We start from the raw sequence: 25,929 nt of genomic DNA, 5'->3' as shown, positions 1-25,929 counted from the left end.
ACTTACTAAGCTTTCTACACATTGACTACAGTATTATGCGTTAACTTGTATTTTTACTGGTTATAAAGGACGAAACATTTTGGGACCAGTCCACTGCCATGTTTTTACATTGGTTGTTCATCGAGTCTGGTAAAAACAGCCATTGCACATAGTTCAGTTCATTAGCCAGCTTAACCTTGTAAGGTTTAACCTTTCGTTACGTCTAACTGCTATCTGTAACTGTTTCTCTTTTGGAGAAATTATCTAAAGCCACTCAGGAATTGTGTAGTGTGAGATATGCTTCCAGGACAATCCCAGGAGGACATTAGACTGAAGATAATGACTTATCCAGTGTTCCTTTCAGCAGCTTGGTTGCTTCTCATTCAGGTTGTATTTATTCTTGCTCTTTAGATAGTTTTCATTTTATACAGTCAACTAATTCAGGTTACACCAGATCTTGGGTTGCTGTGAAACTTGGTGTTAGATTCTCAACCCGTGGTGCCAGTGGGACAGCTGTACCACCGTTTTGTGCTTTCTTGTTGTACTGTTCCTTGTGATGGAAAGTATCGTGGTTCCCATTTTCATATAATCAGATTAGGGTTGAGCTTTTGTCATCTAGCAGCCCTGGTTTTGGTATTCAGGTTGCATCTTTGGTTTCTGACGTGCCTGAAAGATGATGGGGCTTGATCCACTGAGGTGGGTGATGAAATCACTTGGCACTTGCCTGGCCACTTTCTCAGTGTGGGTAGGCGCCACAAAGGGTCCATTTATGCCCTGAAAAAAGGATAGAAATGCTGCTTCCTTTGGCACTTTTCTAGAGGGTAGACAGCTGTAATTGGCATGTGATATAGTCTCTACACTCTGTCAGCACGTGATTCTGTACACAGATGCTTTTCTTAGTCTTTTAGATTTTCTTGCCTTTCCTACCTTCTTCCTGAAATTCTGGAGGTTACTGATGGTGCTTCTGCCTGCCACCCCAAAAACTATACTCCAAGATCTACCATGAACCTTAGAGAGGATCTGGTCGAGTCCCTATCAGTGGACATGTCTGCATGAGATTTCATACTGTGATACTTGAAGATAGAGCTATTAGGTCTGTTTCTGATTACTTTGTAGTCCCATTTTAGAACATTTGTCACACCCACAATACGGCCAGCAGTTTCTTATTAGGGATAAGCTTATATTCAAGAATGTCCTGGTTTCTGCTGGGATAGAGTTAATTTTCTTCTTAGTAGCTGGTACAGTGCTGTGTTTTGGATTTAGTGTGAGAATAATGTTGATAACACGCTGATGTTTTAGTTGTTGCTAAGTAGCGTTTGTCCTAAGTTAAGGACTTTTCAGTTTCTCATGCTCTGCCAGCAAGCAGGTGTGCAAGAAGCTGGGAGGGAGCATAGCCAGGACAGCTGACCCAAACTAGCCAAAGGGATATTCCATACCGTAGAATGTCATGCTCAGCATATAAACTGGGGGGAGTTGGCCAGGAGGGGCGGATCGCTGCTGGGGCATCGGTCAGCAGGTGGTGAGCAATTGCATTGTCTTTTCTTGGGTTTTATTTCTCTCTTTTTTGTTGTTGTTGTATTGCTTTTCATTACTATTATTATTATATTTTTATTATTATTAGTTAGTATTGTATTTTATTTTACTTGAGTTATTAAAGTGCTCTTATCTCAACCCACGAGTTTTACTTTTTTTTTTCCTTGATCCTCCTCCCCATCCCACGGGGAGGGGGGAGCAGCTGCATGGTGCTTAGTTGCTGGCTGGGGTTAAACCACGACAAAGAAATACCTGTTTAAGATAATAGTTTGATAGTATCTAAGAATGAGAAATGGTTTCTATTGTAAATGTAGGAAGAGGTGGTGCTACAAGGAATGCACATAATAAAGGAAGATATAATAAATGAATGCAGAGGACAGGGATGTTCAAGGATGAGGCATTCTCCTCAGATAACAGTAGGAATAACCTGAGAGTTACAAATCATTTTGAGCCCTTTGAAAAGTTGTTTTCAAAATTCCTGAGCAAGCTATGATTCTCTGTGCTCCGTAGTAGCTCTGCAGGAAACTTCACCTTGAGCTTAACTAAGGAAAGAAAAAGGCTTTCTTTACGTAATTCTAGGGAGTATTGAACCTTTTGTTTCTGTTCCACTATTCTAACCATTGCAGAGAACACATCCCGCTGTCTATATAAGCCTCTTCCCTACTGAGTGTTTTCATGTATGGCCCTGATTTTTTTCTTTTGAAAGTAAGAGTAGTCAGCTCATTGAGGCATTGCTGAGAAGGTAGCAAAAAAAAGATACATGCATTAACACTGGGGTGAAAGTACTGGTATTGCTGTGATGTGGGGCATTAATGATGAACAACTTACTTTTCTTAAGGAGACTGTTAACACACAGGGCTAGAGAGCCTGGCTCTGTCCTGACTTCTCCTCCCATCTCTTTCCCTGGTTGAGTACTGGCCTTGGTTCAAAAGGAGGCATTGTGGAACACCTGCTTCCCACCATGTTCTTTAGCTTCTTTTGGGAAGTAGGAGCAGAAGGACCAAGCCTTCTCAGACTGTGGCCCAGAACCCGGTTCTCTTAAGCTTATGACAGAGCTTAAATGTTTCTGTCCCCAAATGAAGATGACAGTCAAATCTGTCTATTCCTTTGTCATGCTGATTGCTTAAACTTAGTTTGTTACAGAAGTTATGTTCAGTACTTCAGAGCATGAGCTTGTGCTTTCTACTGTGGAAACTTAATGGTTACTCCATTCCTCTAAGTCATCCTGTTCTTCCAAAGTTGTCTTTGTCCACTTTTTATTGTTAGTGCCTCCTGACATGGTGGCATCAGAACAATTCTTTTTGCTTAATTTATGAAGTGATACCAAATATTTATCATGTGCAGACAGATTCAATGTAGAGTACTACTTCTGTCTAAAAAATAATAATTTGTCAGAGGAAGACGTGTTGCATGAATCTTTGTTGTATTTTATTTGATTTTCCAGTTACTTTGAAGAATTTGAAGAATTAAGGCTTTGCAAGCAACTGGTTGAAGCCAACATGGCTGCCTAAATGTACCAGTTTATCCAGATATTTCCTTTGTCTTGTTTGAACCCTATCTACAGCATTTATTATTCTCCAGTCATTATATATAAAAGTACAATTTCATGTTTTAATAGAAATCCTGGGAATGAGACCCATGCCTTCAAGTGCCTGCTTCTAGGCTGGAGCTTCCTTGGTCCAACTAATCGCAGTATATTTTGAGTTCTTTGTGTCTTCCTTCTATCTTGGATGAGAATTCTAGTTTCTGTACCTTTTTCTCCATTGTCGCCATTCATCATTTTTTTTGAAGGCTGATGGGCAATATGTGAGTATTCACATGGCCTGGCTTTGTGCCTAGGTTGGGAGCCAAGGCTTTCTGTGCAATGTGGGCTGTCAGGTGCCTGTAGAGGGCATTCATCACCTGATGGCTGCCTAATTCAGGTGCTGTGAACCACCTTCCAGCCATGCCTTTCTGCTTTCATTGACTCAAGAGAGGACTATATAGATTTGCACATCTAAGCCTGACTGCTATGCTCTAACTTAGGTGGTGTCAATGCTTCTCTTGTACAGTTAGTTACTTGAATAATCTCCAGTTTTATGAGTATTGCACCTCTTTTGCCTTAATGCTTGTTTATACAGCTAAAGAACATTTTAGTGTCTTATGTATCTTTCGGTATAATTTTATTTCCTTTTCACAGTTCTCAGCTTTATTTGTGACAGTTATCCCTTTAACCCTGTACTTCAGTGTCTGTGCTCTAGCTTAGTTTTCATTCTTTATAAGTCTTATGTTTCCTTCTGATATCCTTTTCTTAGGTGGTTAATTCATATAGTAGGTTGAGGCTCTTAACTCGGAAGCTTTTATCCCTTTCCTTGGGTTGTGCGTTCCAGTTAACACTTTTGATTTATGGAATATGCCAAGTTTTCTTTTTTCTGTATTCAAGTTCTAGAGCTACTCCAGTCCTAGTTTAGTTTACTAACCACCTCCTTTATTTAATCCCCTTTTGCAGTTGAAATCAAGAACCATAGTTACAGACTGTCTTGTGTTCGTTCTTCAGTTGATTTGCAATGAAGGATGTTTACTTTCACCAACTTTTCTTCGCTGCTTGCACAAACTAAAGCTTGAAAGAAAATAATGACTTTTTTTTGGTGTAGAAATCTGTAGGAATACCTGACCCTACAGAATTTTCCTCCTTCTGTAATCAAAGCCTGGGAAATTAGTCTCCTGAAATGAAACCTATTGCTCTACTTGCAAGAAGAAACGCTTTCCTCCTCAAGTATTAGAGGATAGATTTTGGAGTATGTTTCATGGTATGCCTCAAAGTCATCTAATATAATGAGAGGAAGCAGCACTATGACTTCATAAGCATATTTCCTGCTGTACAGTCATGTTTGACGAAGTCATAAAACCTGCCTGCCATTCAGTTATCCATGCAAACATCTTATTTTTGTCTGCATTGCTCTTGCTGTGTTTCAGAACAGATGAGTTCATTCAAAAGACGATCCGTGAAAAGTTTGCTCACTGCACAGTGCTGACCATTGCACACCGCCTGAACACCATTATTGACAGTGACAGGATTATGGTAAGACAGTTAACTGCTTACAAGTCTTCGCTTCTTTTTTTTTTTCCTTTTCTTTTTTTTTCCCCTCTGAAGAAGAATAATGTTATTGACTCTTTCTTCTTAATTTTGATCCAAAAGTGGGCAGAGGTTTAAGCTGTACTTTAGACTTATCCTAGTTAACCTAGTTATCCTAGTTACTGTGATTGGCAACTCATAAAACTGTAGAAGTGATGACCTGAAAAGACTTCTTGCATTGTCTGGCCCTGTGGTTTCCAACCTGCAAGGCATGAACCCATTGCAGGTGAGGTGCGGCAGCAGACCTGAGCAAATAAACTCTGCCAGCACTAGAAGCCTGTGAAGACACACCCAAGAGGCTCTGGACAGAGTCAGCTGGATTCAGTCAGGTTTATTAATTCAGTCTCGGTGGACTGAGGGAGGCAGTGACAATAGTTAGTGGTGTGGGCTGTGCGAGGAGGAAGTGGTAGAGGTTCTGGGGCAGGAGACAGGGAGGTAAGGAGGCAGCAGCTGCCCTGGGGCAAGGGTGGTTGTGGGAGAAGTGGAACTAGACTGGTGAGGTAATGAACATGGCCAGCTTTCTAAAACAAGGTTCAAACAGAAAAGATGAAGCACCACCAATCCAGCAGCCTCTGCCATCTTTGTTCCCAAGAGAGCAGTGATATATTCTGCCACTGTGAAATACCCTCTCTGCCATCTTGTCTGCCTCACGGTGCCTTGCGTACGCATAGAAATTGGGAAATACTTGCTGATTATTTTCATAAAGGCAATGGTCTTCCCTAGGCTCTCAGGAAATCGGGCTGGTTTGTGTCCTTGAAATTACGTGCAGCCTGCAGTTTTGCAATTTTCTGCAGTAGGAACAGGAGCGCTTTGTAAACATTTTCTTCACAGCCAGTTGATGAAGTAACTGACGTAGTGGGCAAACAGTGTTCGTGAGTGGAACTCAAATTTAACTGGGCTTCAAGCAGAAATTACCTTACCATCTTGGTGGTAACCTTAAAAAAAAAAAAATACTTTCTTCAACTTTTGTTTTGTGAAAATGAAGCATGTTAATAATTTCCATGGTTTTTTTACTGGATGCTCAAAACATTTTAAAATCTGTGATTGAGTTACAATGGTTGCCTGAAGTACACAAAATGAAACAATTGGATCTACTGAGGTGAGTGGTGTTCTGAGGAGTAGAATAGATTGTGAACTGAGTGATTATAGTTTACTTACAAAGAGAGAAACCAGCAGAACTGCCATAAGTAGTCATATAATTGCAAGCATTTAACGTATAATAAATAAATATTTTCTTCACTGGTGAATACCTCCCCACAGGTCTAATGGATATGTTGGTGTTTTCTACAACTAAAGTGAACAAAAGATTTCTGAGGAAACAACTGTGACCTAATTAATAGCTCTGTGTGTTTGTTAGCTGTCCAAAGGGATTTCTGTGGGTTTTGGTTCCTTAACTACCATTAACATGTTATGCACAGAATGCTCTTTCCATGAACATGTTTTCTTAGTTTTACCTTTAATATCATGCAGTTGTAATGAAAACTAGATGTTTTATTTACTTTTTTGCTAAAAATCATTGGAACAAAGCATAGAAATTGCCCTTCTTCCTAAATGGTTCAGTATTATTACCAATTATATAGCTACTCTACTTCATTTTTAAAGTCTGTACGTTATTCTTAATCTTATGTTGTTTCAGTTTAGCCACTATTAAGATTTCTAGTTTCCTAAAAGTCCATTTATGTTCATACATCGTTTAATACAGTCTTTATTGAATGCCTTTGACCTCTTTAGAGTATTAAGGAACAGATTTGCAAGATATTGTGCCTTTGAGTCCACAGCCATTAGTAACTCTTAAATATTTTTCATCTTTTTACATCGCTCTATTTTGATCTTCTTATAGATTTCTGTAATTTTGGGGGAAGAGAGGAGGGTAAGAAGCATAGGACAGAAAAAAGGAGGAAACTGACACGTAACCGCTTAACAAACCTGTTTTCTTGACAACCTTATTCAGTTATTGAGTCTGTTTCTGGACAAATCAGAAATATGATCACACATTTAGAATGATCAGAGTTATGGCAGGTATGCTTTTGTTACACTTTTAATTACTTGGTTTACTCAGGCATGTAACTCGTATTGGGCATATAGCAGAATTTTGGAAGAATAAGAAAATTGTGTGTTAAAAATGCAAGGAAGAAGAATATCCCTCTAGAAGACTAACTATTAATGAGTGCCGTTAACAATGAAAACAGTGTTCATGGAAAATTAATTGTTTACTTAAATATCACAAAAATTGAGAAGACTCAGCTAAAGAAAGCTTTGAGTGTATTTTAAAATTTGGTTAGTCAATAATGTGTTTTAGTAATTCACAAATTTAACTTGATGCAGATTCTTTTTTAAGAGTAAAAATGCACACACTGAAGTGCTTTGTTCTTCCATTACCTGGTATTATTAAAAACCTTGGTTTTGTTTCTCCTTTAACTGAGACCTCTAGGTGCAATAATGCCTTCATTTATAAGCCATCCCAAATCTCTGGTGTTTGGTGTCATGGTAAGTTTGTTAGAAAATGAGAGAAGAAAAACAAAGGTGGAACCTGGCAGCTGGAATATTAACAATTGTCTTTTGACAAATAACGAGTAAAGTTATTTTTCAAACAAATTCTGAGCACACTTGTTCAACTCTCTTAAGTCAATCACAGAAGTCCAAGCCCATTCCTGAACAAGTATACATAACCTGAACATAAACTAGGGTTTCCCTCCCTTCCCATTGAATCAGATTGAAAGGAACCTCAGGAGGTCTCTAGTCTAACCTCCTGCTCAAAGCAGGGTCAGCGCTAATTTTCAGACCAGGTTGCTCAGGGCTTTTTCCAGTTGGGTCTTGAAAACCTTGAAAGATGGAGATTCCACAGTCTCTCTGGGCAACCTGCCACAATGCTTAATTATCTGCCATGAAATCTTTTTTCCCTTATATCCAGTTGAAGCCTCCCTTCAGTTTATGGCAATTGTTTCTTGTTTTCCCATTGTGTATCTCACTAAAGAGCCTGCTTCTGTCTTCTCAGTAACTTCCTTGTAGGTATGGGAAGATTGCTGTTAAGTCCCCTGCAGCCATCTGTTCTCCAGGGCGAACAAGCCCTGCTCCGTCAGCCTCTCCTCATAGGTCAAGTGCTCCAGTCCACTGACCACCCTGGTGACCCTGTTTCAAACTTGCCTCACTTTACCCTCATCTTTCTTGTACTGAGGGGTCAAAACTGGTCACCACATTCCAGATCTGATCCCATGAGCGCTGAATGAAGCAATTCCCTTGATCTGCACTCCTGTTGATACCCATGGCACACTGCTTGATTCCTGTTTAGCTTACTGAACACCAGGACCTCACCTTCTTTTCAGCACAGCTGATGCCCGGGCAGTTACTCCCCAACTGCTACTGATGGAGGGGGTCAGTCCATTCCGGATTCAGGACTTTGCATCTGTCATTGTTGAGTGTCATGAAGTTCAGGCTGACCTATTTCTTTAGCCTGTCTAGACCTAAATAGCTTTGAATGTCAACCCTGTCTTAAGTGTATTGACTGCAATCTCCAGTTTGGTGTTGTCCACAAGCTTTTGATTTAATTCAATTTAATTGCTGGTTAAAGCAGAGCTTTCCAAAAAGAAAATGTTCACCTTTAGGGTTAATCCAAACATTCTTAAAAAAAAAAAAAAAAAAATAAAATTAGAACAGAAAATAATTTTGAGAAAGTCATGAGAAAATGTCAAGTTGGATGAGTATGGAAATAGGAACTGAACGTGAACTGTTGCATGTCTGCTCACACCCATCATAATAACTGGTTCTATTTTAGAAGAGAAGAAGAGCCTACTGGAAGAGGAAAAAAAGGAAGAACAGAATACATTTTATACAACTGTAGACAAATCTGGCCTCAGGAGTTGTTTTAATTCTCGTTTGTTCCATTCCCAAAACCATACCTCTGGTTTCATAATCCAGGTCACGCCTTAAGAGTATTTCCATTATATCTATCTTAGTGATAAACACATTTTATCAGAACTTCAAACACTTAAAATCATTGAGGGAAGAGCTGTATTGTGTAACGTGATACTCTCTAACCCAATCACCTCAATGAGTAATACTACATTGCACTTGCATAGGACCTTTCATCTGGAAATTGTAACGCTCTTTACAAACATTAATTAATTAAACTTCAAACACCTGGGTGAGATAGGGAAGTATCCATACAGTCTTTGGAACCAAAGTTGGAAAGACTTGCTAAGTCAGACCATCAAATAATACTACCATAAAATTATAATCCAGCGGTTTTCAAACTCTTCTTTTTTTTTTTTTTTTTTAATTCATTCTTTTCTTCCCTCTGTGCTGCTCCAGAGTCTCATAGGACATTTTCTCATTCCTTTTTCTTCATTAGTTTGAGGACCCAAGTTGTAACTCCTCCCATCAGGTGCTAGCAGTACCCATTTTAGGTCTTTGGCACAGGCAGCCGCCCCGCTCCCTGGCAGAAGGGGAGGATGGGATAAATGCTGCAGTTGCCTCTGCTGTGATGGCAAATCCTGGCAGAAGCTCAGCTCAGGCTTGCTCCACTGGCCCCTCATTCCACATAGCTTCCCCACCACCACAACAGCTGCTTCCCTGTCCTGCCCTCACCTTAGAGGGCGAGGGCCTTTTACGTAAATTGCATCTGCAGCTTACCAAACCCAGCCAGGAGCAGCCTGGGGCAGCCAAGAAGCACCACTCCCAAGACTTCCAGTGGGATCTTGTAAAACCCCCATCACCCACTCCTCCTGCTCCTCTCTGCTTGCTTCTCCAGGTTGAGAAATACTTTTTAGAAACTGTGTTTTTACAGAGGGGAAAACGGAAGCTTACAGAAATTGAGGCTCACCCAGGGACATAGTGGATCAGTAGCAAATTATGTATATGCATCTGGCAAGAGCCTGATGCAGTTGTTTGCTCTATATGCTATGCTGTGGTCTCTCTATAGGAAAGCCACAGAGTAGTCAAAACTTGTGCATTTTCCAATGACAAGGATGCTTCTCCACATAGACTTTTCGTATCAGTGCAATACTTCTTTGAAATGGAAACTCTTTATGCAAGCAGAACTTGATCCAATAATTAAAAACTGTCATTCAGATAGGAAGTTTTTGATGAAGAGAATCATGGGAAAAGATTTGATTTATTTATGGGAAAACCTGTTGCGGTTACATTCTGAAACGACTCATATTCAGGGTAACAATACAATGTAGTTCACAGCCAGACTTGAGTTGTTTTTTTGGTCAATAGAAAATGACTTCCCACGTCTTTCCGGTAAGCCTCCCTCGTTCAGTTGTTCTCATTTACTGACATTACGTCTACCGTGGTGGAACACCTGAGCCTCATAAATTAGGCACCGTGTTTCATGCACTGCAGACATCTAACCTCAGCAGGGCAATCAGTCCACCAAGAGTAGGTGTAAACATCTTGAAAGCAAAGGGGAAACTCTGGAGAGAGATCCAGGCAGTTTGCATGGTGAAAGGGGAATCACCTACAGCTAGACAGAAAATGCTATGCAGTAGACAAGGTCTGAGCACTTGTCTCTCTCTGGAGTTCTGGTATCTGACCCACTATTGCACATCAGTATCCTTCATCGATCCAGTTGGAGATGAGGCAATGGTGTTAATAGACACCTAAGCAAACCTGATAGTGATGGCAATGCTTTCCTTCCGTAGCATGGGGCTGACAAGCATTCTTCCAGGAAGTGCAGAAATCTGTGCTCTACATTGTCCTCTGTCTGAGGAGGTCTGGATGCAATGCTCCCCATTCCCAGGAAGATGCCGTACCCACCAGTGTACACAGGGCAGTCAGGTTAAGGCCAGTCTCCACCCTTCCTTTTGAAGCATCATGCTGCCAGAAATGCAAGAGTCATGGAGCTAGAGGGAGAAGAAGCATGAGGGAGTCTGAATCTGCAGCCCAGTGAGAAGCAGAGCTCTTGAAGGAGTCGGGGAGCCCCAGCTGCTCTACTGATACCTGCATGTGAGCTTTCACTGCAGTGGCCCAGCTTCAGATGGAGATGTGGAGAATGTAGGAAGGTAGTGGTGGTACACTTAAGTTAGTAATACTGAGTTAAAGCCATAAATGTTGTGGTCTATTGGCTCTTCTTTTAGTGGCTTTTTTGCCACTTATTTAAATATCACTGCTGGAAAACAGATGTATTTTACAGTAAATCTTAGACATTCTGTTTAGGGGGGATTATGTAAGTCACAAGATACCGAAATGTGCGGTCCTAGTTGTAGAACAGTTCTTTGTGAGAACTGTGCGTGTTGCTGTTAGTGTTGACTCTCTCATCTTAAGTATGTATGTGTAGGACTGTTTCTTTGGTGGAGAGCTACCTCCTGTCAGATACAGGCCCTCAAGTGCATAAGATGTCTAAGAGAGGTCAATTGGCAAGACCATAAGTTTTCCTGGAGCCTGGGATGGTAAAACATGAAACTTTGTGAAAAGTAGAAGTAATTAGGGCTACATTCAGAGCTGTGGTTCAGTCATGCAAAATTCTAAAGTAGGAGAACTGCAAGGGTATAAAATGGGTATTTTTTTTTTGTTCTGTAACACAGAGCTGAAAGGATTTTTGACCTTGTATTAGCCCAGTATCTGGAGTGTGGTGAAATATTATTGGATATTATACTTGTGCTATTGAAGTCTGTTCTGTTAAAAGAATATAAAGGGAGCTTAATGGATTATAGCAGCTTGAATGAAAGCCAAATTTTCAAAACTAGGGATCAGGTCTCCAAAGACACTTAGGCACCTAATTCTTCATAGAAACCTTAAAGTACCTTGTGGATCTGAATCCAGTAATCCACAGTAAAGTTGCTACATTCATATTTGTGCACCTGCTGTCATTATTCAAAACAAACAAACACTAATAAAACTCCTTTTTTGACTAAGCCTCTGTCTTGAATATATGGACTAGGGAATATTAGAACTAAATTTATTGGGTTTTATTCAACCTAAGAAAAATCCCAGCTGTGCTGTGGGACAAAAGTCTCGGGTAAAGAAATGTGAAGATAAGAATATGAAGGATAGTCACAGAAGGGGACCTGCATGGGGCAGAAGATAGAAATTATTGGTGATAGGTGAGATGCCTTGCAGAGGGGAGGTGAAAGAATACTTGGTCTCAGCATACCTCAATATCAGTATGTACATAGCAAAACCATTGCTTGTGTACATGTGTTCTGTGACTGATAAATTGTCTGGATGTCCAGATTTTCAGGATCCAAACAATCAGATGTGAAAACTTAGGAAGGATCTCAACATTGAACTATAAGGGCTGATGAAATATTTCAGGGAGACTCTTCAGAGTTTTTAAGGAGTTCCACCAGATGTTGTGTATGATTAATGCCAACCTACCTGCTTGGTTCTTGGCTGTGTTAGAGCCCATCTGGCCAACTGATGGAGAGCAAAGGGACTGGGAACTATTAGGTTTCTCCTTTAATTTGGTAACTCAAGACTTGCAGAGTTTCTGGAAGAGCTGAGCATTTAGCAAGTGATTTTTCAGAAATGATCAGTTTTGTTTTGAATCTGAACAAAGGCAATTTCCACTGTTCCCAGATCTTCTGAAACTGGGTTGATGTTTAGCAAACCACAAGGGAAAACCAGATCCTTCCATGTTCTTTCATGGAATTTAGTAATTGAGTTCAACAAATATCAACAGTGAACACATTGTTTTCAAAGCTGAGTAATTTATGCATCTTTACCCTTAAGAGAAGATATTATATTGATGTTTAGGCCAGATTTTGCATAAACTACTGAGCTATGTGCCATGGTCACGTATCAGAGCAAGTGTTGTCAGCTGAAATAAAGTGTCTATGACAGTTGTAAATATCACACCTGGCCCAGCTGTTTCTAAAATGAGTCAAAATCCCAATGAACTTGAAAAGATGCTAGGATTGTTGATTCTCTGCCAGTTTTAAGCCGCACCTCTCCAAAACATTGGCATCTTTGAGTTCTTAAAAGCTGCTCCCATTTCGAGAGGGCTGCCCAACAAGATTCTTCTTTTGCCTAAATAAAACAACTAATTATTGAGGCAGTACTTCAGCTGGGAGCATTCAAATGAAGAGCTGGATTTGAATTACTGCAGGAAGTGAAGCCAATGTTTGATGAACCTGATCTCTCATTCTGTCAGGCATTTGTGTGTGAATGTGTTTCCATCAGTATAAGGACAGGACGGTCAGATCATCTTTCTTTAAAGACAATGGTATGGAATCCAGACCATACTAGAAATACTAACACATCTTTAGAGAATGATTTTTTGCGCTCTCAAGAAATACTGTATTACTGTTTAAAAGCAAATTAGCACAGGACATGCTGATGGCTGATGCTTTGAGCAGAGAATTTCTCATAAGGTAAAACTGTGTGCATGGCAGCTAAGCCGCAAGTTCATTGTCATCAGAAACTGATAAAACCAAGAGACATGCCCAGTCATCTGCAACAATATTCCTTAACCTCTTGAAAAGTACAATATCCTTGTAGCTTATCTAACTTTCTAAGACCTTCAAAAGCCTTATTAAAGAGTGGGATTTCTTAAGCTGAAGTATATCTTCTATCACTTCAGGGCCACATTTGAGCCATTCTGCAATCCTGATTGAGAAATGTGGCTTTACAGTGATGGAAACAGTCATTACTGATTGACCAAGGGAGAGTTTTGTCAGCGTGTACAGCTGTTGGTAAGAACTGGCATGAGGTCCCTTCATACTCTAAGGGAATCGTTGAACTTGCACTGGTATTTCAGATGTTTTGAGGTGAGGGAACTGAACAACACAAGAAACATCTGCAATGACTGGTTAACAGGCTTCCTTCCTCCAACAAGATACAGAAGGAGTTAATATCAAATGATTATCAGTAGAATAAGACTCATTACTACATACATAATTGATATTTTTTCCCACAACATTCCAGCCAGCTTACAGTGGCGTGCCATCAGATGGAGAAAAAGAAGGTAGATTTATAAGCCTCTGCAAGAAAAGTAAAGATAACTCATATGTGGAACAATTTACCAGGCAGCGTTGCATGCTCAATTTTCCCTAAGTTATAGCTCAAGAATAATTTCAGTTTAAAGAAATCCACTGTTTCTGCTTACAGAACAAAATGTCTGAAGTTGCCTTTTCTGTGAAGCAGGGAAAGGTGGGCAGGGGGTACATGTCAAATCCCAGTGACCAGTGGCAGATTTGGCATTGTTACAGCAAAGTTAAGCTCTGCTGAGGTGAAATATTTGGAAAGTCTGAAAACAATAATTCAGATTATAAGAAGGTAAATACCCAAGTGTGCTCTGCTGTGTTTGTACACATGATATATGACATGTACATTATTTGACACCAAATTTGTCTGGAGTTACTGGTAGAATAATTTGTATAGGAACCCTGAACGAGCTGGAGGAATGCTTAGATTAAACGTGAAGACTAAAAAAAAACCAAACCAAAAGACAGCCAAACAAAGCTCCACCACCAAAAATTAAAAAAAAAAAAAAAAAAAAGAGAAGGCGGGGGGAGGGGGAGGGAGAAAAAGAAAAACTCCTTAAAAAGAAAAAAAAAAAACCACCCTTTAAAATGGTTCCTGAGTTATATTTGCAGCCTTCTCAATGTTCTTCGATGTTCACAAACCTGTTTAGATAGGTTGATATTTATAAATGATTCTTCAGAGAAGTATGTACATGTTTCTGATCTGTTCTGACAAACCATGATGAGACGGAAGAGACAGAACATGCTTGCATCTGAACTTAATGCCAACTGGAGCACAGGCTGTTGACTCTTTCCCACAAAGCTATGTATTGTCTTGGGTAAATATATTTCTTAAAATGTGATGTAACCAGAAGCATCTCCTGAATATTCTCCTCTTCCCAGGACTTTATTGAAGATCATCTTGATGTATGCTCTCTGAGGAAAACATTGTTCAGAGTTGTACTCCTAGCGGAGTTTTGAACTTTAATAATAATTTTGTTGTTTGGTGATGTCTTCTCCAAGTCTAAATTAAATCAGATGTATTCCCTAGGAGATAATTTGCTTGAATTATTTTCCTTTTGAATAGGAAATAAAAACATTTATGATCAACTCTTAAATGTCCCATTTTCCCTCTGGCTTTATGGTGAAGATGAACGTGAATAGGAATACTAGTCATTCCTCAGTAATAATTGAAATAAATTCCCATGCCCCCCTCCTCTGTTGCTGAACACTTCCAACCTTGGACTGTTTCTTTCTCAGAATGTTTTATAACTATTGTTCTCTTGGTTTGTCTGCTTTTGTTGCTGAAAGTTAGAAAATGCAGGATTTAGAACTTTCTTTTTTGTGTCTATGGATAACCATAAGTACATGGTATTTGTTACAGCGTTTTTAAGGGTCCACGTTCTTTCTCTTTCTGTGAAAGATTTATTTATATTAATCCACAAAGAAGATTTTAAATTCACTTACAAAATGAATGTTTGCTTTTCCAAAGTCCTGCGCAACAGAACAATATAGGTTAGTTGCAGGAATCATCAGGGAGAAAAGGTGCTGTCCTGGTTCTGCTGCCTAGGTCTCTGCTGGAAACTGGACTATCTTGATGTAGTGTCCTCATCATTCATTGTCTCGTTTCTCTTTTATTTGTGAAATGGATCTGTGTTTTCTTTTTCACCATTTTATGTTTTTCTTTTTGTCTTCCCTCCCCTGCTTTTTTGTCATGGTTGATACTTTAAACTATGAGGCTATGAAATGGAAATACTGCAAAGTTTGGGGGTTTTGGAGGGGGGACCTAGGCAAAGTGGAGGTAGATACCCTGGTGGGGTACAGATGAGGCAAAATGGACAGCTATTTTGTAGTTGCCAAATCTTACACAAATTTAGTTCAGCAACATTTTTGTGACATAGGCAAATAGTCCTTCTGTGCTAGCTAGAGTTAACATAAACAACACATTTAAATGGCTAATACTCCGTTTTCATGCTTGCCTTTGCAGGTCAGTCAAATTCAAATACTACTTTTCTGTTTCTCTGTCCTTCTCTGCCATGTTTTTAATCTCACTCTTTCTATGTTATTCCCTGCCTCTGTGTCAAACAAAGTGCTGTTCAAAACTACGTTGCCTTCTACCCAACATGCTGTTTATCCTTCTGAAAAAAATCACAACTGGGATGAGCAGTCACTGCCCCAGACTCTTCAACCAGGATGAAACATTAGATGGAGTGGAATTAGGTGGCATGAGAGGATTTTACTCAAGAAGAATATAGCATTTGAGCCCTGTTTGAACTTAAGATGTCTGAATTGTGCTGCTTGAGTAAGGATAATTTGGATAGCTGTAAGTAAAGAGCAGTTTCACCTTACGCAAGGACGTGAGCAAATTTTATTGAATAAGAATTTTCCTGCGTGCTCTCTTTTGCATGATCACCAGCAGCCAGTTTTGTAAATTTTGTACTGTTGGAGTTACTCTTCCACTTAAGAAAATCCTGTTGAAGTCATAAGGATGTGACTACAAAGGCAAGGTAGAAGAAGCTGCCAGTGCAAGACAGTGGAGAATCTGGCCCTGGTTTACGTATGACTACTTTGGGCTTATATAGCTTTTTTGTGTTTGTTTTTATTTTACTCTGGGCTGTCTAAGTATTTCACAGGCAGTTAACTTCCACAGAATGATTATGAGTCTTTATTTGGTGTATTTTACAAAGAGTCAGACAGAGGAGCTGAAAAGTTGAATGATTTGTCCAAAATCTCCCTCTCAATATCTGCATTAAAGTCTATAATGAAATGCCAGTCTGATTCAGAGTCCCGTGCTCCTGCATGTGTCCTCCATAATCACCCTGCCGATCTGATTTCATCAGCTACAAGCTTCTCTGGCTTTTCTGTATCAAGTTCCACTGGTACAACTGCCTTGGAACGCATCTGGGTTCAATTCGGTTGTATTGTGCAGTGATAAGCACTGCATGCAAGTTGATCAGAAAATATGTGGCTAGTAAACACCAGATTCCACCTTTCCTGAATGATTAGCTGGCTTTTTGAAGTCCTAATGATTTTAATTTGGCTTGGAGTCAGTGAGTAAGAGTATGCAAAGCCTTAGCCAAAGTACCTATTTATTTATTTAAATTTTATCAGCACATATTTCTTCAAAGAAGAGTACCTATCTCTTTGTCTAAGTGCTTTTTAATAAATGTATAAATATATAAATGTATAACTACCAAGTAAATCAGCTTAAATTTTCTCCATTGTCTTGTAGATGACAGCAGTTAGTAGAAACAGTGTTTTTCCTTGGTGAATAGGGTTTACAGAGTATTCCTGACTTGTAGGAATGATATTGTCTGTTCAGTTTCATCCTTTATTTTCATGTCAGATTTTTAAAAAAAGTAACACAGCTTGTTTTCCCCATGTTTGTTCTATTTTCATAACACAAGTTTGTTTTTATTCCCCAAGAAAGGATATGAGTAGATTAATGATTTGTTTAAAATGTGAATGGAATTTTTCTAGACACAAATCGCTCACTCTGTCTGTTCATCTTCTGGACTTGGCTGTTTAAAACTTGTCAAGGAAGAAAAATTTTTCCTTTTTCCCTCCCAGGTTCTCTGGAGGAGAAAGATTGTCCGTGTTTGTGGTTGTTTCAGATATTTGCAAAATTAATGTTAAAATTTGAATACTGCAGTAATACAAATTTTTAAAAACCCTCTACTTTTCTGTTGTAGTTCTTTACTTGTGAGAGACACGTTTAATGAAGATGCTTTTTGCTGTCTTTCTTAAGGAGCGGTTACATAATCTAGTGCTGTGCTGAAAAAAACTTTAGTTATTCAAGGCACCAGAGATGTCCTATGCTGTGGCACCCCAATTTAATTATTATGTTGAACTGTATATCATAAATTAATTTATTGCATTTCTGAGGAAGCTGTCCTTAACTGTGACATACTGTAGTATATAAAAGATTGCAATTAAGATTATATTTGTAATTAATCCTTAAATATTCAGATTAAATGGGATAGGACTAAGTACACTGAAAAATCAACATGTTTCCAAGTATACCTTTGCAGGTGAAATACTGCATCTATTGTATATTAAATGACTATAATTTGTGCTATGCAATATTACTAATATTTTAAAATTTTCCTATGAGCACTTTCTTCAGCTGTATACCAAACAGTATTGGAAATTGCCTGCAAAGGAAAATCATAGTATAAGCTGGGCGCTCCAAGATACAAGCTTTTGAAAATAGCAAATAACTTCTTGTAGGTTTCGGTGCATACAGTTTATAAAATTAGATGTAATTATGCTGCTGTTGTTGGCTCAGTTATTTTCCATTCAAATGCCATGTACTTAATTGAACCGGAAGCGAAGGAGTGGGCGCCTTTCCCCTGGTGCCGGGTCGCTGGTGTCAAACAAGTCGACAGCGATCCCAGCAGTGTGTAATTTTCACACCAGTGCAGGCAAAGGGATCAGCTCAGCTGTCCTACTTCACTGCGGGTTTTGTCATTAACGGGGGTTCAAGCTACTTGGAGACCTGCCGAGCTCTTGGCCATCAGGATGTTTTGCTTTAAGGAGTTGCACAGGCAAAGTGCACGTTTGAAAGTTTCCTCACAGGACTCTGAATTTGTCTCCAAGCTTATTAGAGTTTCTTCTTTCAAACAAAAGTTTGCAAACTGTTTTTGTTATTTTGGAAGTTGTCCTTATAATACCTTTTATTCATTTCTTTCCTGAAATCAACAGCTCCAGTTTTTTAGATTTTTTTTTTTTTTTTTTTCCTTACAAGTATGTGCACCACAATTATGGCTTGGGTTATGAGTCCTTGAAGTCCCTCTGTTGTGGCAATATCTTTTTCAATAGCATGCCATGTGTATTCAGTTTATTTATATAAGAACAAAAATATTTTCTGAATTACTTTGTTTTCTCACATAAATTCTTTCTCTTTTTTTTTTAACTTCACTGCTCCTACACATGGACTAAAGTACTGAACTTGTAGACTGATACCCAAATCTCTTTCTTGAGTCAATACCATTAATTTAGAAGCCAGTTAAGTATTTGAGTGCATTGCATTTGTCAACATTGACTTTTCCCTGCTATTGTGTTTCTCATTCTCTTAGGTTAGTTAGGTGTATCTGAATCTCCTCTGGTCTAGACTTACCTGCATGTTTTTGTGTCATTTGCAGGTTTGTAATTTTTCTGATAACTCCTTTTTCTGATGACTAACATATACGTAGCTACCACATATGCCAGAACGATGTGGTTCCCACCAGTTCCTACCTGTTCAGCTTTCCACAAAGAAAGATGCACTGTTTATTTCTAATCTCTGTTTTCTGTCCAGGTTCTTGAAAAATTTTTGTCCCTTGTAGCACAGCTATTTAGTTACACCAGATACCTTTCTGGAAATCCATATAAACCATTTCTCCTTTAGTTTTCTTCTAGTGCATTAAGAATTGTATCAGATTTGTGAGGTACAATTTACTTTTACTAAAACTGTGGAGAACAAATTCTACCTGTGATCTATGTGTCTTCTACTTGGTTTTTAATGATTGGTTTAACTAACGTGCTGTCTTATCTTAAAATATATATGCTAGTCAAAAAGTTCCCTGAATGAATCCCATAAGGCTTTTCAAAGTGTAAGTGCAATATTTGCTACCATACCGTCCTTAAATAGAGTCACTAGTATGAGAATATTTTCGTAGAGGTTCAATCAGCTTATTCTTAAATTTTTCTGATATTTTTGACTGTATATATCCTCTGTGGCTTACTGACTTAATGCCTTTATAATTTCTCTGTTGTTTTTTCCTTCTCCCTTCCTCTCTTTTGGGTACCTATGTCCCTGGTGGCATCTCATCTTTTTTTATGTAGAAAGAATAGGTTCAGGGTAAGTATCTTTCTACTACATAGTTGGCAAAAACTGATGCAAGAAATTGTTTATCTTTTCAGCAACACCCTCGTTTTCTTTAATTACATCTTCACCTCCTCTAATCCAAAAGACCTACTTATTCTTCCTTAACCGTCTTGGTGGTTATTGCGTGGTTTTTACCCACAGCTGTTTACTTCAGAGCCCATTTTAGGCCTCTCTGTTTCTTTCTTACACAATGAATCTTATAATCTGCTTTGTTGGCTTCACAAACATTGTATTTCCATATTCTGCATAACTTTGCATTGGATTCCTATAGGTGGAATGGCTGTAGAGCACTCCAAAATTGTACACCAGGTCTATAAACTGAAAAAGTGCTGTGCTAGTTTGATGAGGACGTATTTTGTTTCCAGGATACAAAATTCATCTTAGCGCTTAAAGTGCATACATTCTCCCCTTGCTTGTAGTCTCTAACATTTGTTATTGAATTTCTTATGTTAATACGTTGGTTTCTGCTGATTTAACAGGTTTTAGATGCAGGAAGACTGAAAGAATATGGTGAACCTTACATTTTGCTGCAAGAACAAGATGGCTTGTTTTACAAAATGGTGCAACAAGTGGGCAAGACTGAAGCGGCTTCTCTGATTGAAACAGCAAAACGGGTAATTTTAGAATAAGAGATGATTAAGTTTGTCTCTGCAGCTTGTTTATCTCAAGTTAGCATATTCAGTGTTATAGTAAGCCTTCCACTAAAGAATCTGTTGGCTTTGCAAGGCAACGCCATCATTTTCAGTGCTTTTTTTAGTGGGATATACACAGACTTCCAAATGATAAGTGTATTTATATACCCCGAGTTGAAAGATTGTTTGGATTTCTTGCATCCTTCTGTATGTACACAAAACGGTAAGTGTAAATAATATATGACATACTCACCTGTGCTGGGCACTGATCTTAGAAAAACTTGCTGTAAAAACATGTTAGGGCTGCAGAGTCCAGCATTTAACTGTTATTTCTATATTTTTAAAAGGGCTCATCAAATTTTACTCTGAGGTTCAGTACCTGTGCGTTATCGTATGGTCTCTGGGGGTGTGATCACATTCTTATTTTTGTGCTTTCTCTTACTTCGTTCTTATACCCTTGCTCTGTTCTGCACATAAGATGAGCAGGGCTCAATTAAGAAACAGCTGTTGAATGTTTTGTTGCCTCCTTGTTCCCTACAAGGCTCTGTGCCCAATTTACTGCTTACTATTCAAATCCTACTCTGAGTACAGAATTATTAGTGTAATTGTGAGCATTCCTCTGGCTATCAAAGTGTTTAAGAAGCATCAATGGATTAATTTTCATAATATGCCTCTGAGGTGAGGCTACATCATCTCCATTTTTCAGATGGAAAGCTGAAGCAGAGATAAGAAGATAAAAAAATGACCTGTGATTGAGGAACTCGTTTTGCCTAGCTTTTGGCTTGATTTTTTTTTTTCTTGGTAATTTACCACACAGGATGTCCAGAGCAAGGTTTTATTTCTCTCAGTGCCAATGAAGTTTCAGCATTGCTTCAGTTGAGACTGCCAGTGCTTGGTTTGGCAGCAGCTTACTTCATAGTCATGTAACTTTACTTTCAGCATGCAAGTAAGGCACTGATATCAGGCATGTGGCGACCTAAGAGAGCCTTTTCAAGACAAGAGGCAAAGGTCTTATCTGTGGCCTTCATGCTTTCCTCTCCTCAAGTTGCTGGATGTGTGGAGCAGAGCTAGGGGAACACAAACTCCAAACTGTTTCCTGGGGAAAGAGGAGACCAGTAGACGGGAAGCAACACATGAAGACAGGAAACAAAATGGCAGGTGCCTGGCTATTTCCTAGTACAAATAGATGCATTTCCAGCAAGTTGGAAAAAAAATGACAAATTGTGCTGTCATGGAGGCTGCGTGCTCATGTCTGGAGGCTATTTACTGGACTTCTTGAAGATTAGAGAAGAGATTTCTGTGTCTGTTCATATTCTTAGAATTTTTTTAGAGCTGCTGAAACCTCTTTTTTTTTTTTTAAAGAATTTTTCAAGTGAAGCTTTGTAGCTAAGAGCGTACTAGAAATTCATGCATGGCACTAATTGCAGAACTGAGGAAACAGCTTTGTCCTTAACTAGACTATGTAAGGAGTCCTGCTGTCCTTCTCTATTGCTGCAATGTAGCTTCTTATATGTTATTACTAGAAAGGAATGGGTTAGCCATGTTTTTTATGGTATGTGTATGACAATCTGGAGGTTATATAAATGATGTTTAAAAGGATAGCTTCAAATTCGTATGAGCAGTGTTTGTAAAGTGAAGGCCAGCTTCCTAAGGCTTGATCCTTGGAATGGCAAGAGGTGAGGCTGTCCAGCTGTCATCTGTAGAGATTTAGCCATAGCATGCTGTCTCTCTCCTCCCTTCCCTGCAGCCCTCCCCAGTTGCACAATTGCATTCAAAGATAATTCAAAATATATAAAAATAATTACCTGATGTTGCTTGCCCATATAGTCATCTGCAGTTACCCCATCAATGTTCTGTGATTTTGTACAGGAAGGGAAGAGATCCAGGAACCAGTCGCTGCTGAAATGTGGTTTGATGGAAAAGTTTGCTAACTCCCAGGCTAGAAGGCAGATACAAGCTCTAGCATCTGCCAAGAATGCAAAGCATGGTGCTTATCCACACTCAGCCCAAAAATGTGGGAATCGAGAGAGTATATCTCCAGTCAGCAGCTACCCAGAAGCACAGTTACAGCTCTTTCTGTTTGGAGGACTTAGACATTAATTCAAGGTTTTTGTTATTGCTGTCCCTTGTGCTTCATGCATACTTTGAGACAAATTGCTTAGTCAGAAGAGCTGATTCCAATGGCTTTTCTTTTTACACTAGTAAGTCTGTTACATGTATTGCTGTTGGTCTCATACATTCCTACTGTGGTTACTAAGAGCTGTTTTTATGAAAAACAGCTTTTTTTCTGTTGTTGAAAAACAGCATGCTGCACATAAAAAGAAATGGTAATATGACATATATACATACTTTTCAAAAGGCGTTACAGTGGGTTGCTATGTAAAATGGTTTGGAATGTGGCCATGCTTTGGCAATGATTATTTGATTTATTGCATTTTGGACATGAATCTTGCACAGAACAAACTTCTACCAAGAGCTTCTTTCAGTAAGGTGAGACTTTAAATGCATTTTCTGGAACCATATGGATTCTGCATATATCCTTTAAGTGCAGATGAAGAGGGACTGCACATCTTAAATTGGAAGACTAACTTGGACATCTTTGAAGAAACCTAATTTTCAAAAAAATCTCATGGGCATCTTAGCTAAGCATTGCAAGATCAAGCTATTGCTGGAACCTTAGCTCAGGCTTCCGAATTGATCCAACTTTGCTATTTGTATGTCTCTCTTGGTCACTCAGTATCCCTGTTTTTTGTGCAAATGTCAAAGAAAACAACGTAGGCACAGCTCAAATTGGAGACTGCTGAGTATATATTAACTAGACTGTGAGCCTGACTGCAATAGAGTCATGCTTGGCATCGTGAGACTGTGGTTTTATCTTTGCTCAGTTTACAAGAAGCTATTAGGAGAAAATCCTATGGGAAAGTGAGAAATAGTCATCAAACAGTTAAAAAGGAAAAAAAAAGTGCTCAATTATTCAGATAAACAAAAGTTGGTGTGTTCTGTGTGCTCTTGGCAGCATTGAGAGAGGCTTTTCCGCAAGCTTTGGTGGCATCAGGACAGGGCTGGGTTTCTGTCAATCAGTTTTTGAGTACTTTGAGGGGAAAATAAGGGTTATTTTATTTTAAAGCTATGACAGATGTGTAAATATTAAAATACTAGGTGTTATCTCACCTCAGTGATTACTTTTAAAAAGGTTGCAGCTCTGTTGGCAGTGGAAGAAACTTGTATAAAGACTTGGGCATTTAATATCTTGAGGGAGTGGGCTCAGGGGAAGAATTGCAATGAGACAGTTGAAAAGCAGCTGCCATTTCATTACGTCTCTAGTAATGTGCCAAGGTTTTCTATTAACTTTCCATTAAAAAAAAAAATTCACATTCAAAAGCTGCATTAAAAGTATGCCAAAGTTTTATGTTTTAAACCAGGAACAGGATGGGAATACACAACTGGGGCTGCCGTCTCTGCAGCGTGTGTGCAGGCAGACGCCTGATTGACTTTCCTCTGTTGGATCCGATCGTGGCTGATTACTGAGGAATGCTTCTTAACAGGACTTCCAATTCTTTTGTTGATTCAAATCAGACCGTAATATTCTTTGAAACTTGTAAAGATGCATATATCGTGCGTTAGCGTGTGTGCACAAAAGACGACAGTGGTACTTACAGGAATGTTTTTCTAGAATGACTATTTCTTTGTTATCCCGCGTGTCTTATACATGTATTCATATATATGAAAAGGACATTATTATCAAACAAACTGAATTTTGTTGACAACACTCTCAAATGTAAATTGGAGAAATGTTTCATAAGCCGTAGTCAAAGCAGTCTGACTATGAGACCTAACTTGTGACACGTGTCAGCTTCAGGAAGATAGTGTATTTTCTGTTTTTAAAGACTCAAACAAAACTTTTCACATTCTTCTTTGAAAAAAATGCATTTGAAGTCCTTTTTCACCCAAACACATTTTTAGATAAGAGCACACAAGTCTTGACATTATTTCATTTTGTTATGCGCATCTGTCAAGGAACAGAGATATGATACAGCTACTAAAAACTGATGATTGTGGAACAGTGAAACTTGACAGCATTTCATTTCCTTTATATTCTGATTATACATTTATCAGGAAACCTGTATCTCTTCTAGTTGAGCTAGAAATTGGTAGAATTCAGGAACTCAAAGGCTTGGCAAAGAACTGTGCTATTATTTGGTATCATCTTACATTTTAGAGAAGTTGCTTGGTTGAGTCATTGTTAAAGCTTTTGCTTCTTCTTTCATTATTGTGGTTCACTATCCAGAGATCACATTTCTATAGGCCCTGTAACTGCTCTGCAGCACAAATTAAACGCTGGGATATTTCATACATATACCTCGAAGTTTCAATGGTTGTCAATCATAGTTTGTAAAATATAGGGATTACAACCTGATATTAACATCCAAATCCATTGTGTTCATTTTATGTGTGAAAATGAGAAACCCTTGTGCAGACACAAGATTTCACAGCTTCTTTGTCATCCTGTTTTTAATTTATCTCCATGTTTTGAGCTAGTAAAATGATTTTACTTACCAGTTTAATATAAAGTGATAAAACGTATCTATTTATCTGAATTACCAGAATTTGAGTGGATCTACAGGTTGTGTGGGATTTTGCTCATGCTTTGTTATAATGTAAGATCATATAGCAATTTTACTAATTTTTCAGTGACACACAGTTACTGAATGCCACTAACCTGAAGTTCCTGTTGGGAATTCCTTAAGGACATGTATTTATCTCTACTGTATTTATCTCCAGAAATTTTATTTGAAACTAAAAGGTGTTTGATGCATAATTACTCACAGAATCTGATATTTTTCCTAGGTGTACTTCAGTAAGAATTACCCAGAAGTTGTTCAGAATGGTCAACTTGCCACAGACTCCTCCTTGGATCCCTCCTCAGGATTATGCATAACTGAAACTGCACTGTGATTCCTAATAACCTTAACTGTTTTCCATAGAATGTAAACCTGAGATCATCTAAACTCAATGACAGTGTTTGCAAGTGTCCACGGGAGAGGAAAGGGAGGGGGCGATTCTTTGCACTGGATATCCTTCCTATTTAATACTGAGAAGAAAATTTTTACTGTCCCTCTTTCTTTAATTTCAGTGCAATATGTTTTCCTTTCCAACTAATTATGTTTGTATTGCTAAGGAAATTAGGCAGACTCAGTTTTTATTTGAAAGTTATGTGGTAGAGATCTCTTTTATTTAAACAGGTGCAGGACACCTAACAGGTCTAGGATGCATATTTGGAGCTTATTAAAAAATTGGAATGTGTCCTTTTTCTCTTTTGGAAATATTTTGAGAGCAAGCAAAACCAAATTTTTTTCACTGTCACTTTAGCACGACAGCTATGTCTAAACAGCAGATTCAGTAGTGTAAAACTTAGTTGTCTAGTGCAACTGTCTTTCTACCTGTCATAAGTAGCTCTGCAGGTTGGTAGAAAAAAGAATTGAACAAGCCAAAAATACTACTTCTTTTTGATAGCAAAAAGTACTATATACTTATTTTTTTGATAAATAATTCAAATAATGCTGTTCAAGATGAATGTAAATATTAGTTTTATTTTGCTAAAATCCAAATGCTGAAAAATCAATCTCAATCTTCTATACTTTAGAAGAAAATTACCACATTTGCACTGAAGAAATATTTAAATAATTTAACATACATTCCTCTTTTTATCCAGGTTATCAAAGGAAAAAAGGTATTAAAATAACTTGAGGAAACGTTTGAATGACATGTCATTATACCTAAATGCCGTGTAGTACAAAGTTATCTTCAACACAACACATTGAAATGTATACATTATTTGCATTTATTGTGCCTTAATATTTGTGCCTTCAAGCCAAAGCTGTAACTGCAGGGTACACA

The 25,929-nt window shown here is 38.5% G+C and overlaps 1 protein-coding gene across 2 annotated transcripts in view; it reads left to right on the top strand.

The window, feature by feature from the left end:
* Positions 1-25,533, top strand: part of ABCC4 (ATP binding cassette subfamily C member 4) — a 153,114-nt gene extending 127,581 nt beyond the window's left edge. For both annotated transcript variants that reach the window (XM_050912787.1, XM_050912778.1), the window contains 3 exons: positions 4,468-4,573; positions 19,879-20,013; positions 24,880-25,533. In XM_050912787.1, coding sequence (XP_050768744.1) covers positions 4,468-4,573; positions 19,879-20,013; positions 24,880-24,987 — 349 coding nt within the window. In that variant the 3' untranslated portion in view covers positions 24,988-25,533. The remainder of the gene's footprint in view (positions 1-4,467; positions 4,574-19,878; positions 20,014-24,879) is intronic.
* The last annotated feature ends 396 nt before the right edge of the window (positions 25,534-25,929 follow it).

Source organism: Gymnogyps californianus, chromosome 1, assembly GCF_018139145.2.
Source record: "Gymnogyps californianus isolate 813 chromosome 1, ASM1813914v2, whole genome shotgun sequence".
Classification (NCBI taxonomy): Eukaryota; Metazoa; Chordata; class Aves; order Accipitriformes; family Cathartidae; genus Gymnogyps; species Gymnogyps californianus.
Note: the sequence above shows the minus strand (reverse complement) of the source record. Positions and strands in the feature narration are given on the sequence as shown.